Source organism: Saccopteryx leptura, chromosome 2, assembly GCF_036850995.1.
Source record: "Saccopteryx leptura isolate mSacLep1 chromosome 2, mSacLep1_pri_phased_curated, whole genome shotgun sequence".
Classification (NCBI taxonomy): domain Eukaryota; kingdom Metazoa; phylum Chordata; class Mammalia; order Chiroptera; family Emballonuridae; genus Saccopteryx; species Saccopteryx leptura.
The window spans coordinates 351,356,346-351,375,651 of NC_089504.1; the positions used below are offsets into that span (position 1 = coordinate 351,356,346).

General features: G+C 39.9%; 1 protein-coding gene and 1 non-coding gene across 4 annotated transcripts in view; one reads left to right on the top strand and one right to left on the bottom strand.

The window, feature by feature from the left end:
* The window catches only part of SPAG9 (sperm associated antigen 9), a 140,689-nt gene that overhangs the window by 92,787 nt on the left and 28,596 nt on the right, over window positions 1–19,306 (bottom strand). For all 3 annotated transcript variants that reach the window (XM_066364597.1, XM_066364596.1, XM_066364595.1), the window contains exon 2: window positions 18,644–18,764. In XM_066364597.1, coding sequence (XP_066220694.1) covers window positions 18,644–18,764 — 121 coding nt within the window. The remainder of the gene's footprint in view (window positions 1–18,643; window positions 18,765–19,306) is intronic.
* Window positions 10,039–10,114, top strand: TRNAV-GAC (transfer RNA valine (anticodon GAC)). The gene has a single exon. It is a non-coding gene; the product is annotated as a tRNA-Val (tRNA).

Below are 19,306 nucleotides of genomic sequence, written 5' to 3' on the forward strand. Positions count from 1 at the left end.
CTTATGATAAAAGTATTACTACATTCATTTTAGAAATGAGGCAACTGAAGCAAAAAGAAGGTAAGTTAACTTGTCCAAAGCCACACAGCTAATAAATGGCAAAACAAGGATTCCTAATGTAGGAGTCTGGGTCCAGAATCTGTTAACTACCATGCTATAATACTGCTTCTCAAGAAATACTCTTTTTAATCTGTTTCTATACACTGGAGTCTACTTTATAATTTTACTTGTGGGTAAACAAATGTAGAGAGTACTTATGAACAGAATCTAGTTACAAACAGGTGCTTCAAAGGTATCAAACTGCCAAGTAAAATACGTACCCAGCTTTACTACCAGCACGGACACATACTTTAAGCCCAAACCAACACCGTTACCTACCTGTCAGAGTAGTTCAAATGAAAAACACAATACATCAAATGCTGGTAAGGATGTGGAGCACCTGATTTCACATATACTGCTGGTCGGAGTTATAAATTGGTACATCCAATTTGAAAACTGGCAAGATTTAATAAAGTTGCACATTTGCCTACCTTATGACAAAACAAGTTCATTGCTAAGAACTGAATAAATGTGTCTGCCAAAGGGCATTTAAAACAATGCTCAAAGTACTACTATAATAATCCAAACCTGAAAACAACCCATCAACAGCAGAACGGATAAATATTCAGGTACTAGAATACTATACAATAATGAAATGAACAAATTACTGCTATATACAACATCATGGACTAATCTCACAAATAGGATATAGAAAGAAAGCAGCAGGAGCAAAAGAATACAAAGTTCAAAGACATACAGACTAATCTAAAGCTAATCTAGTGTGTCAGAAGTCAGGATAGTGGCTGCCTCCGGGGAGGAGTTCGCGACCTGATGCATTTCCTGTGTGTACAACCCCACTCCACCCTAGTCCACACACAATGTATTCCCATTCAGAGGCACCTTCCTTGGCTTGAATACTCATTATTCTTTATGTTCTCTAGCAACTGTTATACACGTTCAATGTATAGCACAGGATTTAAACAGACTATTTAGAAACATTAAAAACAAGGTATGCTGGTTCATCTTTAAATTTTACCAGATTAGAGAATTATAAAAAGAAAAAAAAGAAGCCTAGCCTGTGGTGCCGCAGTGGATAAAGCATCAACCTGGAACGCTGAGGTCACCAGTTCAAAACCCTGGACTTGCCTGGTCAGGGCACATATGACAAGCAACAATCAAGCAATGAACAACTAAAGTGAAGCAACTGAGTTGATACGTCTCACTCCCTGCCTCTCCTCTCGCTGTAAAATCAATATATAAAATCCTTTCAATTTTTTCTTTTTCATTTTTTTTGAGAGAGAGACAGGGACAGAAAGAGGAAGGAAGAGAGATAAGAAGCATCAATTCATATTAGCAGCCCCTTAGTTGTTAATTGATTGCTTTCTCAAATGTGCCTTGACTGGGGGCTCCAGCTGAGCCAGTGACCCCTTGCTCAAGCCAGCAACCTTGAGCTCAAGCCAACGGCCATGGGATCATGTCTATGATCCCGCACTCAAGCTGGCAACCCTGGGATCAAGCCAGTAACCTCGGGGTTTCGAGCCTGGGTCCTCAGTATCCTAGGCCAATACTCTATCCACTGCATCACTGCCTGGTCAGACAATAAATAAAGTCTTTAAGAAAAAAAAGGGGCCCTAGCCAGTTGGCTCAGTGTATAGAGCATCGCCCTGGCATATGGATGTCCCGGATTCAATTCCCAGTCAGGGCACATAAGAGAAGAGACCATCTGCTTACCCCCCACCCTGCCTCCTGCAGCCAGTGGCTCCATTGGTTACAGCATCCACTGAGGATAGCTCAGTTGGTCTGAGTGTCAGTCTCAGGTGCTAAAAATAGCTCAGTTGAGTCAAGCATCCACCCACGACAAGGGTTGCTGGGAGGATTGCAGTGGGGACACATGTGAGTGTCTATCTCTCCTCTTCTCACTTAAAAAGAAAGAAAAAAAGAAGGACATCTGGAAGGATAAATTGGAATTGTTCTTTTGGAAGTCATGTTGGTGATATCTGTTAAAATAAGCAATGTGCGTATCCTCTGACCCAGTATTCCCATCCTTATTTATCCTACAGAAACACAGCAATGATCAAAGGATATGAAAATGGGTGTTTTACGCAACACATCTTATAATAACTCTCAAATCAGAACTACCCCCAAATTTGTCTTTAGTTGGTTGGTGAAGTGAGCTATGAAAGTCATACATTGGACTATAATACAGTGACTTTGCTACTTCCAGATTACGTTACCTTAGGTACATCAACCTCTCTGAGCCTCCATTTACCTATTTATAACTGACAAATAATGACAGCATATCGGAACTGACATTACAATTGAGTTAATATTTGTAAAGGGTATAGAATAGCACCTGAACACACATTTTTCAAATACAACAAAAGGTGCCCTGGCCAGGTAGTTCAGTTGGTTAGAACGTTGTCCCAATACGCTAAGGTTGCAGGTTTGATTCTTGATCAAGACACATATAACAATCAACCAATGAAATGTATAAATAAGTGGAAAAACAAATCAATGTTTCCCTGTCTCTGTCTTTCTCCCCCCTCCTTTCCTTTCCCCTCTCTCTAAAATCAGTAAATTAAAAAAAATTTTTAAAGGTAGTGTTGCCTGACCAGGTGGTGGTGCAGTGGATAGAGTGTGGGACTGCAATGTGGAGGACTCAGGTTCAAGACCCTGAGGTCACCAGCTTGAGCCCAAGGTCGCTGGCTTGAGCAAGGGGTCACTCAGTCTGCTGTACCCCCCCTGGTCAAGGCACATATGAGAAGCAATCAATGAACAACTAAGGTGCCGCAACAAAGAATTGAGGCTTCTCATCTCTCTCCTTTCCTGTCTGTCTGTCCCTATCTGTCCCTCTCTCTCTGTCAAAAAAAAAAAAAAAGGTAGTGTTAAAAGGAATGCAGTATATGTATACATACTGACATGAGGTGGTGCCTAGAAACAAATGGAAGGATAATGAATGATCTATATCTAAAAATAAAATATACAAAACAATTTACAATGTGATGCCACCAACATGCCAATAGCACCAAAACTGAACTATCTCTCCCAAACCTGTTCTTTCCCCTAATCTTAGGCAAAAATCCTCAGCAATCCTTTAGTTCTCACACCACAAAACTAATCTATCAGCAACTGTTTTACTTTCAAAATAAACCTAAAATCTGACCACTTTTTACCTCTCCATCACACTCCCCTTGACCTAAGACATCGTCTCCTGCCTGAATTCTAACCATTATCTCCGGACTAGTGTCTCTACCCTAGCCTTTGCTCCCCGTATTCTCAAAATAGTAGCCTCGGTAACGACAGATAGTGACTGACTGCCAAAACTCTGTCACATTAAAAATAAAAAACCTGCCCTAGCCAGATAGCTCAGTTGGTTGGAACATCATCCCAAGTCACAGAGGTTGCCAGTTCGGTCCCTGGTTGGGCACATACAAGTACAGATCAATGTTCCCATCTGTCTCTTTCCCTCTCCCTCCCTTCCTCTCTCTAAAATCAATAAAATAAACATTTTATTTTTTGTGATAGAGACAGGGAGAGGGACAGACAGGTATAGACTGAAAGAAAGGAAGAGAGATGAGAAGCATCAATTCTTCGTTGCAGCTCCTTAGTTGTTCAGTGATTGCTTTCTCCTATGTGCTTTGACCGGGGGGCACCAGCAGAGCAAATGACCCTTTGCTCAAACCAATGACCTTGGGCTCAAGCCTGCAACCTTTGGGCTCAAGCCAGTGACCTTTGGGCTCAAGCCAGCAACCATGGGGTCATATCTATGATCCCATGCTCAAGCCAGCGACCCCAAGCTCAAGCTGGTGAGCCCATGCTCAAGCCTGCAACCTCGGGGTTTTGAACCTGGGTTCTCTGTGTCCCAGTCCAATGCTCTATCCACTACGCCACTGCCTGGTCAGGCAATTAAACATTTTAAAAAATCCAAATATATATATATATATATATGGCAAAAGCTGTAAATGCCACTCCTGGGTCTGGCCCAATAAAAACCTTCTACACATAATTCTACATTTCCTTTCCTCCTCCTCTAACTTAATGTAGGTGACTATGACAAATTTGCAGATGTAAGCTGAAAAAAGCTGTGTCTCCAATGGAGCCACCCCTCTGTGGAACACATCCACTTTAAACTTCACATGAACAAGAAATAAGATACAGCATTTGAATCATTATATGCTTTTTGTGGAATAGTTTGTGTCTGTTATTCTGAATGATTTTGGCTGTTATTCTGGTGATTTTTCTTTCCAACCTAACACCTCCAGCAAGTATCTTGACAAAAAAAACTGTCTATGACTTAACATATTTCAGGTTTTCTTTATCTGTCTTGTGATTCTAAATACTAGTATTATCTTTTTAAAAAAAATTTTAATGTTTATTTTATTGATTTTAGAGAGAGGGAAAGGAGAGAGAGAGAGACAGACAGAGACAACAGGAACACTGATCTGCTCCTGTATGTGCCCTGACTGGGGATCAAACTGACAACCTCTGCGCTTCAGCACGTTGCTCCAGCCAACTGAGCTATCCGGTCAGGGCTAGTATTATCTTTTTTAAGTAAATAAGTTAACCATCTACGTCATACAATACAAATTCAGAACCTTTCTTTTCTGAAAATGGACTATTCAGTACCAACAACATAGTCCTAGGAATATTTTCTCAAGGTCTCCCTAACTGTGAGATGTTATATTGTTTAACTAAGAAGTAGCTTTCATTGCTGGGAAGAGCAATCTCTTCAAAGTCCTGAATGCTACTAAGTAATTATTAGTAAAGGGGAAAGCAAAGGGAAGAAGGATGGGGAAAACAGGAAAGATGTGCCCATCTGGGCAAGAATGGTACACATCCCTGAAAATCTCAGTATCATAAAATTAACCTATGCCTATATTGTTGCATTATTTCTGAAGTCCAGAAAATGATCGCTTCTGGTTTAACAGTTCCCATGAGAATCCAAACCTCAAAATAATCTCAGGAAAAACCCTAAAATCTTATGCTTTTATTCATCAGAGTAGCCACAAGATTAACTAGAAATAAACAAGATTTGCTTCAGCCTTCCTATCTCAAAACAACAGATAACTAATGAGCCATTTTTTAAAACTACAAATATTTGGAGGAAACAAAAAACAAATCAAGGAATCTTTAAAAAGGAGGAAGGGGCAAAGAAAAAAGAATCAACAGACTAATCCAAAATTTCCCTTTATAATAGCTAATGGAAATACTAGAGTCTTGTTTTAAATTCTCTTTCTCTCTATCCCTCTTTCCAAAGAGCAAGAGGATATGATTAAGGCAGGAAGAGCCACCTGCTCTACCTGCTCAGAATCAGAGCTTACCTCCTTAGAATGATGGCCTTTGCCAAGTTTGGAACACCTTCCATCTCTGTTGTCTTCTGCCCCATCAGACTGCTGATAGGCCTACGGGGGGAAGAAAGAGAAACAGACCTGCTAGATCGCCATATCCAACTCATTATTTGCCTTCTCAGAAGGAATCTTCAGTTCTTACTATTCATGGAAGGCAGATAATCCAACTGTTACTTGGCCTCAGAAGACTGACATTAGTCTTTCAGAAGCTCTTCCTTGAAGAATTTAGCATCAAAAGTCTCAACAGGTAAGCAAGAATCAAATGCTGACTTACGAGCAAACAAATCTCAGACAACCACATCAAAACAGTAATAAAAACCTCTCCTTTGCCAACTAAGTCCTGCACCATATCTCTAAACTTCAAAAGATGTTAAGATAGATATTGCATTAATCAATGACACAATGTAAAATTCTAAAGTATTCTCATAAATCAGTGCTCATATTCTTATAAGAGAGTATGATAACTTCAAAGAATCTCAGGGGTAGGGGCATCTAGCATCTGACTTAGTCACTGTCTTGAAGATGCTACCTCTCCATACATAACAAAAAGGAAACTATTCTCTTACCAAGTCTCTGTGTAGGGCAAGCCCATGCTGTCTCTTAGCACACATTCCTACATATCACCTCATGGTCCAGAAATATTTCCTTATGATCAACCAAAACCAACCATTTTCTCTAATTTAATCTGCCAAGATTACAGAAGAACCACTTGGTATGTTCCTTACCCATCCCTTTACATGTTTGAGGAAACACTCAAGTCATTTTTATTCTGTTCTCTGAGTTAAACCACCATAAGTCCTTTACCTCTTACTCATAAAATTACTTTTCTATGAAACCTTTATTTCTAGATATTATAAATTACAACCTTAAGGTTATCAATAGATAACACTAAACTACAGAAATGAAAAGAGTCCAAATACAGATAATAAAACATAAAACACATCTGAAGACCATATGGGATATAACCTAATAAAGCAAAAGTAATAAAATGTTAATGCAAAAAATGTAATTGCATAAATTATCTTGAGCCTAATTTTCTGCTTTCCTCTCATATTTTGGCTCTAAAAAAAGAAAGAACCCTTGCCTGACCTGTGGTGGTGCAGTGGATAAAGCGTCGACCTGGAAATGCTGAGGTCGCCGGTTCAAAACCCTGGGCTTGCCTGGTCAAGGCGCATATGGGAGTTGATGCTTCCAGCTCCTCCCCCCTGTCTCTCTCTCTCCCCCCCTCTCTCTCTCCTCTCTAAAATGAATAAATAAAATAAAAATTAAAAAAAAAGAAAGAACCCTTAAATGAAGTTTATTAAATATACAGATATTCTTAATATTGCAAAGAACTAGACTTAAATGAACTGAAAGAGTAACTTTCTACATAACGAATTTTGTTTGTCATTTTTTAAAAATCAGTAGATAAAAATCTAAAACTCCTAAAGTTGCCTTATTTAAAGCTGCCTTTCAATGAAAATATATATCATCAGTTATTTACTTTAATCATCTAAAAAAATGTAGATGGGATTCCTTACAGACAAGAAAAATTAACATTGGAAGAAGTGACCCATTACAGTATTCAAATTCTGAAAATATCAAAATTCACTGTCAATTAAAAAACACACAATAAAGAGGCCTTTAACTGGCCTAGAGATATTTTTTTAAGTGATCTGAAAAGTAGTGACAGAAAATATTTAGGCCTTTTCAACTATTAACTTTGCTATAAACTTTGCTATAAACCTAAAAATGGGTTTTCTTCTGTGTTGTGAAAATTCTCAATGTATCCGTAACATCATTAATAGACAGACCTTGCTTGTAAATAACTCTCCAATGTGAAGCCTGTTTTAGCCACTTACTCTTTTAAAATAAAAAACGTAAATAACGATATGACTTTCTCATACTTTCCATCTAGCAGGGTGTAAATTCTATGACCAAGAAATAAGGAGTGTCCTCTTACAATAAATGTTTCAAGGCAAAGGCTTGAAATTATTTTATTCGACAAAGATCGAATACCAAATTTAAAGAGAACATAAACATTTTATGAGAAACATAAACAGTAGAAAGATCCGAGTACAAGGCTCTACCTCAAATTTTAGTTGTCAAAAAATGTGATTTCAAAAAAAGGGGGTGGATTTTCATTCAAAGGAAGAGGGCAGAATCAGAAGAATCTTTATTTATTTATTTATTTATTTATTTATTTATTTATTTATTTATTTTGGCGGGGGGGAGAGAGAGAGAGAGAGAGAAGGGGGGGAGGAGCAGGAAGCATCAACTCCCATATGTGCCTTGACCAGGCATGCCAGGGTTTTGAACCGGCAACCTCAGTGTTTCCAGGTTGATGCTTTATCCACTGCGTCACCACAGGTCAGGCGAGAAGGATCTTTAAATAGCTTAAAATCATTGCCATTTAAATCTTGCCACTGTCTCCCACAATTCAAGGGAAAAGATATCTACTATAAATTCAAGAAGCTTGAGGGCAACAGATTTTCCTCCAAAGAATCAATAATAAATTGTTTTCTATCAGCTCTGTGTGCTAATGTTATATAATGATTCAAATTTATAAGTTATTATGAACAAAATAAAATAAGCTACTAAACCTTAGTTCTCCAATTCTGTTCACATTAAAAATAACCAAACACTATTTCATACCAAGAACCACTAAACCATTTGAATTCCTTGACCTATTTCCTTAAAGATATTCCAAGAAAATGATTTAAAGAGGGAAATGTACAGGTATGAAATATATTCAGTGCAATATGATTCACTACACTGGAAAAAATGTCCAACCATGAAGAGAAGATTTCGTTTTTTTTAAATTTACCAATATTTAATTTTACTGATTCATTCCTCATTCCACAAAGGATTTGAGATAGCTTACAAGAACATATAACAATTTATCATATATATATAAAATGTGGATCAAGGAAAAAATACAATTTAAATATGCTAATCAGGTAAGGTCCAAACCAGCTGTATCTAAGTTTGGTCCCAGTTTATGAGAAGCCAAGTAAAAAACAAAGTGGCCATTCCATAACTCTCATTAAAGAAGAAAAAAGTAGTTCCTCAGGGAAAACAGAATTGTTAATAGATGGCGTAGCTTCTGGATGACGGGGATAGGCAGACACTTTTAAAAGTGAATTATGGCCTGATCTGTGGTGGCACAGTGGATGGAGACTCAACCCAGTCAAGGCACACATGAGAAGCAACTACAGGTTAATACTTCCCACTCCTCCCCACCCCTTCTTTCTCTCCTCTCTCTAAAAAAATCAATAAATAAAATCTTTAAAAAATTAATTATAGACTAGATACAGTCAATAATAATGTAATAACTAGTGCCCTGGCTGGTTGGCTAAGTGGTAGAGCGTCGGCCAAGCGTGTGAAAGTCCTGGGTTCAATTCCGGCCAGGGCACACAGGAGAAGCGCCCATCTGCTTCTCCCCCCTTTCTTCTCTCCTTCCTCTCTCTGTCTTTTGCTTCCCCTCCCGCAGCCAAGGCTCCACTGGAGCAAAGTTGGCCTGGGCACTGAGGATGGCTCCATGGCCTCCACCTCAGGCACTAGAATGGCTCCAGTTGCAGCAGAGCAATGCCCCAGATGGGTAGAGCATTGCCCCCTGGAGGGCATGCCGGGTGGATCCCAGTCAGGTGCGTGCGGGTGTCAGTCTCTCTGCTTTCCCACTTCTCACTTCAGAAAAACATACACACACACATACACACACACACACACACACACACACAAAATAATAATGTAAAAACTATGTATGGTGTCAGATGGTGTCTAGACTTATTGGGGTGATCACTCCGTAAGTTATATAAATGTCTACTCACTATGTTGTACACCTATTACTAATATAATATTGTATGTCAACTGTAATTCAAAAGTAAATGTAGCCTACCAATAGTAGCACAGTGGATACTGTTGACCTGGGATGCTGAGGTCCCAGGTTTGAAGCCCTGGGACCAGCTTGAGCATGGGCTCATCTGCCTTAAGCACAGAATGATCGGCTTGAGTGGTGAGATCATCAACATGATCCCATGGTTGCTGGCTTGAGCAAGGCATCACTGACTCAGCTGGCACCCCCTGATCAAGGCACATATGAAAAAGTAATCAGCCTGACCAGGCGGTGGCACAGTGAGCATTGGACTGGGATGCCGAGGACCCAGGTTCGAGACCCTGAGGTTGCTAGCTTGAGCGCGGGCTCATCTGGTTTGAGCAAAAGCTCACGAGCTTGGACCCAAGGTCGTTGGCTCGAGCAAGGGGTTACTCGGTTTGCTGAAGGCCCGCAGTCAAGGCACATATGAGAAAGCAATCAATGAACAACTAAGGTGTCGCAATGCACAACGAAAAACTAATGATTGATGCTTCTCATCTCTCCATTCCTGTCTGTCTGTCCCTGTCTATCCCTCTCTCTGACTCTCTCTGTAAAAAAAAAAGAAAGAAAAAAAAAAAGAAAAAGCAATCAATGAGCAACTATGTGTTGATGCTTCTCATCACTCTTCCTTCTTGGCTGTCTCTCTTGCTAAAAAAAAAAAGTAAATTAAAAAGATTATAATAATAAAGAGTACACAAGAGAGAAAATAAGATAATGTTAAGAAAAAGATACAAAATTTATAAATATACTCCAACTGCACTGATATAAAAACAGGTTACATATAAAAAAAAGACAAAGGCCCTGGCCAGTTGGCTCAGTGGTAGAGCATCGGCCTGACATGCGGGAGTCCTGGGTTCGATTCCCAGCCAGGGCGCACAGGAGAAGCACCCATCTGCTTCTCCACTCCTTTCCCTCTCCTTTCTCTCTGTCTGTCTCTTCCTTTCCCACAACCGGGGCTCCATTGGAGCAGGGTTGGCCTGGGTGCTGGGGATGGCTCTGTGGCTTCTGCCTCAGGCGCTAGAATGGCTCTGGTTGCAACAGAGCAATGCCCCAGATGGGCAGAGCATCACCCCCTGGTGGGCGTGCCGGGTGGATCCCGGTCGTGCGCATGCGGGAATCTGTCTGACTACCTCCCCGTTTCCAACTTCAGAAAGATACAAAAAAAAAAAAAAAAGACAAAGAAAGTCATCTGCACAACCTCCCCAGTACCCCCCTAAAATCTATGATTCCTCTGACTGCAATGATCATATCATAGATTCCTTTGCACCACAACCATACATTACTAGGCTAAATGTTGCGCATACAACAGTAGTTGAATATTTTTAACTGTATCAAACTATCTATATTCACTTGATTCATTTAAGATCTTTGGCTTATAAGACAGAGTACTCACTATTCTTAGTGCAACAGCACTACTGATATAAAGCACTTTCTGATGAAGAACCCATTACTGCTACACTCTGAACGGCAAGGCTGACTGTCGATTCCTTACACAGTTGCAAAGCATCAACAGGTCTTTCTCAATCTACATCTTCCTTATTCCACTCCATATATATTTCAGATTCTTCATCAAGGCTCACAAGATGATAATTACTAACAGTGTTTGTGTTACTCGCAGATAAGAAATAATACACAGCCTTTTTGAAAAACTAAAAATATTTTCTTATACAGTGCAAATTTTGAAAACAAAGCAACCAGAAATCTCCAAAATCAAACGTGACTACAGAATTTTTATGGATTCAACTTCTCAACACTGAAATCATATGACAACCTGATGGGTTCCATACCATCAAGGGCTATAAAGTGTCTTTTAATTCAGTTCCCATTTCTTAACATTTTCTTGCTTCTCAAATAGCAAGTAACTACAACCAAAATTTCCCCTTTTACATAGGAAGTAGTCTTCAAAGCAGAACTTGGATTTTTACTGTGGCTACTTTTTAAAAGAGACATGTGCGCTAAAACACATAAGTCAGATCTGACAGTCTTTTAAAATTAGAGATTCTAACATGTCACATAAACATGGACATTAGATAAGATACTGTTACCATATGGTACTCAAAAACTGGCACTAAACAGAAAACCCATCCCTCCTGTACTATAGGTATCATTATCAGTCATTTCTGTGGCCTTAAATAAATGCTTATTTAAAACTATGTGTCAGGAACACTAAAAAAAATACACTTAACACTTAAAAAGTTAAAAATAGAAAAAACACTTAAAAGTTTAAAAAAATTATTTGGGTTATAGTAATTTTAACAGAAAGCACTACATATGCTTCAAAAAACAAAATTAACAGAATCTTAAATAGTTCAGATATTGTTTCCTAATATATAAAAATGAATTAATTAATATACTCTACCACACAACCAATTTAAATGTTTTCATCATTTAAAAAAATATATTCCCACCTGACCAGGCAGTGGCGCAGTGGTTAAAGCATCATCCCGGGACACAGAGGACCCAGGTTCAAAACCCAAGACAACCGGCTTGAGCACGGGCTCATTTGGCTTGAGCATGGGCTCACCAGCTTGAGCACAGGGTCACTGGCTTGAGCGTGGGACCACAGACATAACCCCATGGTGGCTGGCTTGAGCCCAAGGTTCCTGGCTTGAGCAAGGAGTCACTGGCCCAGCTGTAGCCCCTGGGTTAAGGTACATATGAGAAAGCAATCAATGAACAACTAAAGTGCTGCAACGAAGAACTGATGCTTCTCATCTCTCTCCCGTCCTGTGTGTCCCTGTCTGTCCTTCTCTCTCTCTCTCTCTTTCTCTATCATGAATAAGTGAATGAAAAGAGGCTTTGACCCTGGCCAGATGCTCAATTGGTTAGACATAGGCGTGGCCAACACTTTTTGCCCCCCGGCCAGATTAGAAAGAAAACTTTTTTCACAGGTCGGACAAAATATTAAATTTAAAAATGTTAACCCTGACCAGGCGGTGGTGCAGTGGATAGAGCGTTGGACTGGGATGCGGAAGACCCAGGTTCGAGACTCCGAGGTCGCTAGCTTGACCGTGGGCTCATCTGGTTTGAGCAAAAGCTCACCAGCTCGGACCCAAGGTCGTTGGCTCGAGCAAAGGGTTACTCAGTCTGCTGAAGGCCCGTGGTCAAGGCACATATGAGAAAGCAATCAATGAACAACCAAGGTGTTGCAACGAAAAACTGATAATTGATACTTCTCATCTCTCTCTGTTCCCGTCTGTCCCTGTCTATCCCTCTCTCTGACTCTCTCTCTCTGTCTCTGGGAAAAAAAAAAGTTAAATACAAAAACGATTTGTTTTAAGTAAACAAATTTTATTATGTAATTTGTTTATGAATAAATGTGAGTGAAAAAAATTTTAATATACAATATTATTTTAATAAAAATATAATTACAGCCTGACCAGGAGGTGGCGCAGTGGATAGAGCGTCGGACTGGGATGCGAAAGGACCCAGGTTCGAGACCCTGAGGTTGCCAGCTTGAGTGCAGACTCATCTGGTTTGAGCAAAGCTCACCAGCTTGGACCCAAGGTCGCTGGCTCAAGCAAGGGGTTATTCGGTCTGCTGAAGGCCCGCGGTCAAGGCACATATGAGAAAGCAATCAATGAACAACTAAGGTGTTGCAACGCGCAATGAAAAACTAATGATTGATGCTTCTCATCTCTCTCCGTTCCTGTCTGTCTGTCCCTGTCTATCCCTCTCTTTGACTCACTCACTGTCTCTGTAAAAAAAAAAATAAATAAATAAATATATAATTACATACCATATAAATATCCAAACTGTATCGCAATCAATCGAAACAATATTTAATTAATAGAATGAGCTTGAAGGGGTTATATCACAAATAAAACAATTATTTCATTTCACAAACAGCCTGGACACGTTTTCAGTTATCAACTGCAGCTGTTGTCTATGCTACAATGCCACTTGATTCAGCACACTTGACCACAAAAATAACGAATTGTTTGACCTTGGGTGCGCACTGGCAAACTCCGCCTAAAAGAATGTGGGTTTCACATCGCTGCTAAACGTCAAACAGTTCGTATCGAGTACAGAGGAGTACAAAAGTTGTAAATATTTATAATGGAATTTTTTTTTTTAAATAAAGAAGTATCGCTAATCCATTTGACCAATTATTGGAAGTTAACCCTAGATTAGTTACACGCGGAATTCTTTTCCGCGTATCACTATCTTCTTAAATATCTCGATTTCCAATAATCAAAGATGCTTCCGCTTCTGAATAGCTGATATTTTAAAGTAGCGGAGAACATTAAAAATTTAATTGTGGGCCACATAAACTCATTATGTGGGCCAGATCCGGCCCGCAGGCCGTATGTTGGCCATGCCTGGATTAGAGTGTCATCTGACACACCAAGGTTGCAGGTCGATCCCTGGTCAAGTAACATACAAGATTCAACCATGAATACATAAATAAGGGGAACAACAAAATGAATGTCTCTTTCTCACTCTCTCTGTCTCCCTCTTTCCTCTCTAAAATCAATGAATCTATATAATTATATATAATTATAAAGAATTCTATATTATATACAATTATATAAACGTATATAAAGTAAGGGGCTTTGATAACATAATTTGAGATTTGGGGGAGGAAAGCTAAGAGAGTATAATGTAAAAATACTCACACTGTTTTCCCTCCAAAATATTTTTTAGATGTTTAAATGTGGTAAAGACTAAGAAGAAAAAATTAAGATATAGTAAGATTTCATATTATACCCAGTGAAGGCTTAGAGAAAAACAGAACAGGAGGAAAACAGTCAAATGGAAAAAAAAGAGTGAAACTTCAAGGGATCAAAGGAGACAGGAGTACGGTCCAAAAGCATTCATAAAAGAAGGCTCCTTACTGCTCAGCTCGTGGGTCGAGAGACTCACTGTTACCAGTTTTGGTCATCTGAAGTGTCCTTTTTGATTAACCACAGTTTTAAATTCTTTAACTATTATTTAGACACCAAGATTTATTTCAAAATGAGATCTGAAACTCCTAGGGGGAGAGATTAATAACAAAAATAATGTTTTCAGAACAAATTTAGTTTAGACCATATCCAATACTTAAAGAATTTTCTTATCGCTTCTCTAGAGAATTACTCATTATTTTCAAAAAATACCTCATATTTTGCCTGACCAGGCAGTGGCTCAGGGGATAGAGCATCGGATTGCGACATGGAGGACCCAGGTTCGAGACCCCGAGGTTGCCAGCTTGAGCACAGCTCATTTGGATTAAGCAAGGCTCACCAGCTTGAGCCCAAGGTCACTGGCTCGAGCAAGGGGTCACTCAGTCTGCTGTAGCCTCCCGATCAAGGCACATATGAGAAAGCAATCAATGAACAACTAATGAGCCACAACAAAGTTTTTTTTTTCTTGTGGGAGAGACAGAGAGAGTCAAAGAGAGGGATGGACAGATAGACAGGAAGGGAGAGAGATGAGAAACATCAATTCTTCGTTGTGGTTCCTTAGTTGTTCATTGATTGATTTCTCATATGTGCCTTGACTGGGGGGCTACAGCAGACCGAGTGATCCCTTGCTTGAGCCAGCGACCTTGGGCTCAAGCTGGTGAGCCTTGCTCAAACCAGATGAGTTCGCGCTCAAGCTGGTGACCTCGGGGTCTCGAACCTGCGTCCTCCACATCCCAGTCTGATGTTCTATCCACTGCACCACCGCCTGGTCAGGCTGCAACAAAGAATTGATGTTTCTCATCTCTCTCCCTTTCTGTCTGTCTGTCCCTATCTGTCCCCCTCTCTGACTCTCTCTGTCTCTGCCACCAAAAAAAATTAAAATAAAAAAAAGATACCTCATTTTTAATAATTACTTTGAATTAAAATGGAAAACAGTAATCAGTCCTTTTGAGAGAAATGACTGAATGGCTTCCACAGAACATGACAATTCCCAGAAAGGCAGGTATGATTCACTGCACTGGGTAATATACCTTAATTAAGAGACTATTATATATATTTTATCTTTACTAGAAAGGAACAGAAAGTAGGCTTTTAAATTTTTAGTAATAAAAAAGATTAAATGTATATGAAAAATTTAATAATTCATTCCATTTGGTTACTTTTGTGAGAGAGAGAAAAAGCAGTATCTCCTTTGAACGTAAGAGAGATGTTAATGTACTTGAATGTCAAAAATGCCATTTCAAGTACAAGGTAATTCTTCCTTTAATAACTACCTTACCATAGAATCAGATTAATTAATGCATAAAAGAATTCTAGACAAGGAGTGTCTTTATTCCTTTATTTTTTTTACTGAATTTAGAGAGAGGAAGGGAGGAAAGAAACATCAATTTTTTGCTCCCCTTACTTTTATATTCATTGGTTGATATTTCCTTCCATTGGTTTTTTGTTTTGTTTTGTTTTGAGAAAGAGAAAGAGAGAAAAACAGGAAGGGAGAGAGGTGAGAAGCATCTACACATAGTTGCAGAACCTGACTTGTTTACTGATTACTTTCTCCTATGTGCCTTGACAGGGGTGTTCCAGCCAAACCAGCGACCTTGAGTTCAAGGCAGCGACCATGGGTCATGTCTATGATCCAGTGCTTAAGCCGGCAACCCTGCACTCAAGCTGGTGAGCCCACGCTCAAGCAGGCAACCTCAGGGTTTCAAACCTGGGTCTTCTGCGTCCCAAGCCAATGCTCTAGCCACTGCACCACTGCCTGGTCAGGCTGGTTGATTCTTTCATGTATCATGACTAGGGATCAAACCTGCAACCTCAGCGTATCAGGACAACACTCCAACCACTGAGCACCTGGCCAAGCCAGAGTGTCTTCCTAATTAAAAAGACAAGTTCCATCATGGCCAGCTAGTCCCCAGTCAGAGCCCATAGAGGAAACGACCGATGAATACAGAACTAAGTAGAACAACAAAATGAATGCTTCTCACTCTCTTTCACATTCAATCAGTAAGAAAAGAAAAGTTCCGCCTGATCAGGCGATGGCACAGTGGATAGAGCGTCGGACTGGGACACGGAGAACCCAGGTTTGAAACCCTGAGGTCGCCAGCTTGAGCGTGGGCTCATCTGACGTGTGCAAGGCTCACCAGCTTGAGCCCAAGGTCGCTGGCTTGAGTAAGGGGTCTCTTGGTCTGCTGTAGCCCCCCGGTCAAGGCACATATGAAAAAGCAATCAATGAACAACTAAGATGCCCAACAAAAAATTGATGCTTCTCATCTCTCTCCCTTCCTGTCTGTCCCTATCTGTCCCTCTCTCTGACTCTGTCTCTGTCACACAAAAAAAAAGGAAAAAAAAAGTTTCTTCTCCTTCTCCAAAACCTGGTACTCTTCAAAAATCAAGAGGAAAATTTTAAAATAATGAGAGGTCAGTTCTGTCAACTGTGCTGTTAGTGTTGGTTCTAAAATACTACATAATAACTGTTATAAAAACACAATCAAGTTAGGATTAAAATATCTCTAAGAGTTAATTTTTCTTCTTTGAATAGAAAATGCTCAACTCTTGGCCCTGGCCGGTTGGCTCAGTGGTAGAGCGTCGGCCTGGCATGCAGGAGTCCCGGGTTTGATTCCCGGTCAGGGCAACCAGGAGAAGTGCCCATCTGCTTCTCCACCCTTCCCCCTCTCCTCCCTCTCTGTCTCTCTCTTCCCTGCCCACAGCCAAGGCTCCACTGGAGCAAAGTTGGCCCGGGTGCTGAGGATGGCTCTGTGGCCTCTGCCTCAGGTGCTAGAATGGCTCTGGTTGCAATAGAGCGACGCCCCAGATGGGCAGAGCATCGCCCCTGGTGGGCGTGCCGGGTGGATCCCATTCAGGCACATGCAGGAGTCTGTCTGACTGTCTCCCTCTTTCCAACTTTAGAAAAATACAAAAAAAAAAAAAAAAGCTCAACTCTTAAAATATATAAAAAACTTTTATTGTAATGAGATGAGCAGTACTCACAGTAATGAGTGCAGGAATGTATTTGTTAGTGTATGTACTGTGTAGTCCACCATATAGCTTTCTAACACCTCAAATTTCTACAGTAAAATCACAGAAGTCATTCAACGTATTCAGCATCAACTAAGGAAGGGACATGAGTCTAGGTATCTATCAGTCTAACCATACAAAGACATGACACATGGCTTATTCTACTTGGCTTCTGTTACCAAACATCCATAGGCTTCCTTCTATGACATCTGATTAACAGCCATGTGAGTTCTCCTTGAATTCTAGAATGCCTGAACTCCAGATTCCCAGTGACAGGCTCTCCCAGAGTTCTAGAGGGAGCAATCAGTTATCACACTCACTCAAAGCCAGGCAGTGAAGGTTATTCATCCTGAATGCCAGTCCTTTAACACGAGGTGTCACCACGTACCGTTAACGGGTGACGTGGGAAGGGTAACCGAGGGCCACCTCTTGCTCCCTGAGATTCTGAAAGTTTACAATGCTGATGGAAAGCTGGAGAGCACTCTGTCTGCCCTGAATCGGACCTGAAAACAGGCCACGAAGTCACTCCTCATTTCTTTTCCTAATTTTTATTTAATTAGGGCAAATTTCATTAGCCAAAAAAGGAAAATCATCCTTGAGGTTTGAAACAGTGATTATTTTTAAATCAAGAATAATATATGAAATCATATTAAAAATGAAATGGCCTGACCAGGCGATGGCACAGTGGATAGAGCGTCGGACTGGGATGCAGAGGACCCAGATTCGAGACCCCGAGGTCACCAGCTTGAGCGCGGGCTCATCTGGCTTGAGCAAAACTCACTAGCTTGGACCCAAGATCGCTGGCTCGAGCAAGGGGTTACTCGGTCTGCTGAAGGCCCACGGTCAAGGCACATATGAGAAAGCAATCAATGAACAACTAAAGTCTCGCAATGAAAAACTGATGATTGATGCTTCTCATCTCTCTCCATTCCTGTCTGTCTGTCCCTATCTATCCCTCTCTCTGACTCTCTCTCTGTCTCTGTAAAAAACAAACAAAAAAACAAAAATTAAATGATTCTGAAAAATGACAATCTGCTCCCCTAAATGCCCTCAGTTTTCTACTACAAAGGGACCAAAAAAGAGAAGTCAGTCATTTTTTTAAACATACATCAAAGGTAGAATTTCTCTTACATTTTTAAGTCTCAAAACAATACAAAATCCAATGAGACTTTGTGTAGTTGATCAAAGTAGAAGAAATGATCTGCATGCACACACCCCAGAATCCTGCATAGTGGAGATGGCATGACGTTAGCTACAAAGGCTGAGAGCTAAATTGAAGAAGAGAGTCTTACAGGCATTTCTGATTTAGCCATTTCTGCAGACATGAGTGCCACGTGAAATGCAAACAAAAAAGAACTCAACCTAGCTACCAGGTCTCACTCTTGAGTCTGGGCTGACAATTCCAAGCATGTATTTGGAACCCTAGTCAAATGTCAGGATGAGTCACTGCCCTATTAGAGCCCACTCGGTAATGTGTACTTATGAAGGGAGGTATTTTTACTTACTCTGGTCAGCATAGTTTTTTGCTTTGAGTTCTAGTTGCCTTGTTTGAGATTCTAAAGATTCCACTCGGGTCTGTAAATCCTTTTTTTCCTGTTCTTGAGAGTCTTCAAATTCAATGAATTTCTAATAAAAGAAATATTTATTATTTTCATTAGAGACATAAAACTTTTTTAACATTATCAACTCCTATGTTTACTGGTATCAAGTATCACAATTAGGCATTAACTACTCAAAAAGATCTCAGAATCATAAACTTAGGTTGATTTTTAAGTTTTTCTATAGAAATTAAGTTTTAAAACCTCCAAATATAGAAGAAAAAGCTGACAAAATATATATAAAAAAATTTGTTTATGTAAGTATTTTTGCTTCATATAATAGACATTTCAAAGGAAATACATATAACCTACCCCCAAAATATATATAAATCCCTTTACTAGTTAGTATACTTACATATTTGTCTGAGTTCAAGACACAATTTTTTTAATATATATTTTTTATTTATTCATTTTAGAGAGCAAAGAGAGTAAGAGAGAGAGAGAGAGAGAGAGAGAGAAGAAGGAGGAGAAGCATGAAGCATCAACTCCCATATGTGCCTTCACCAGGCAAGCCCAGGGTTTCGAACCAGCAAACTCAGTGTTCCGGGTCAACACTTTATCCAATGCACC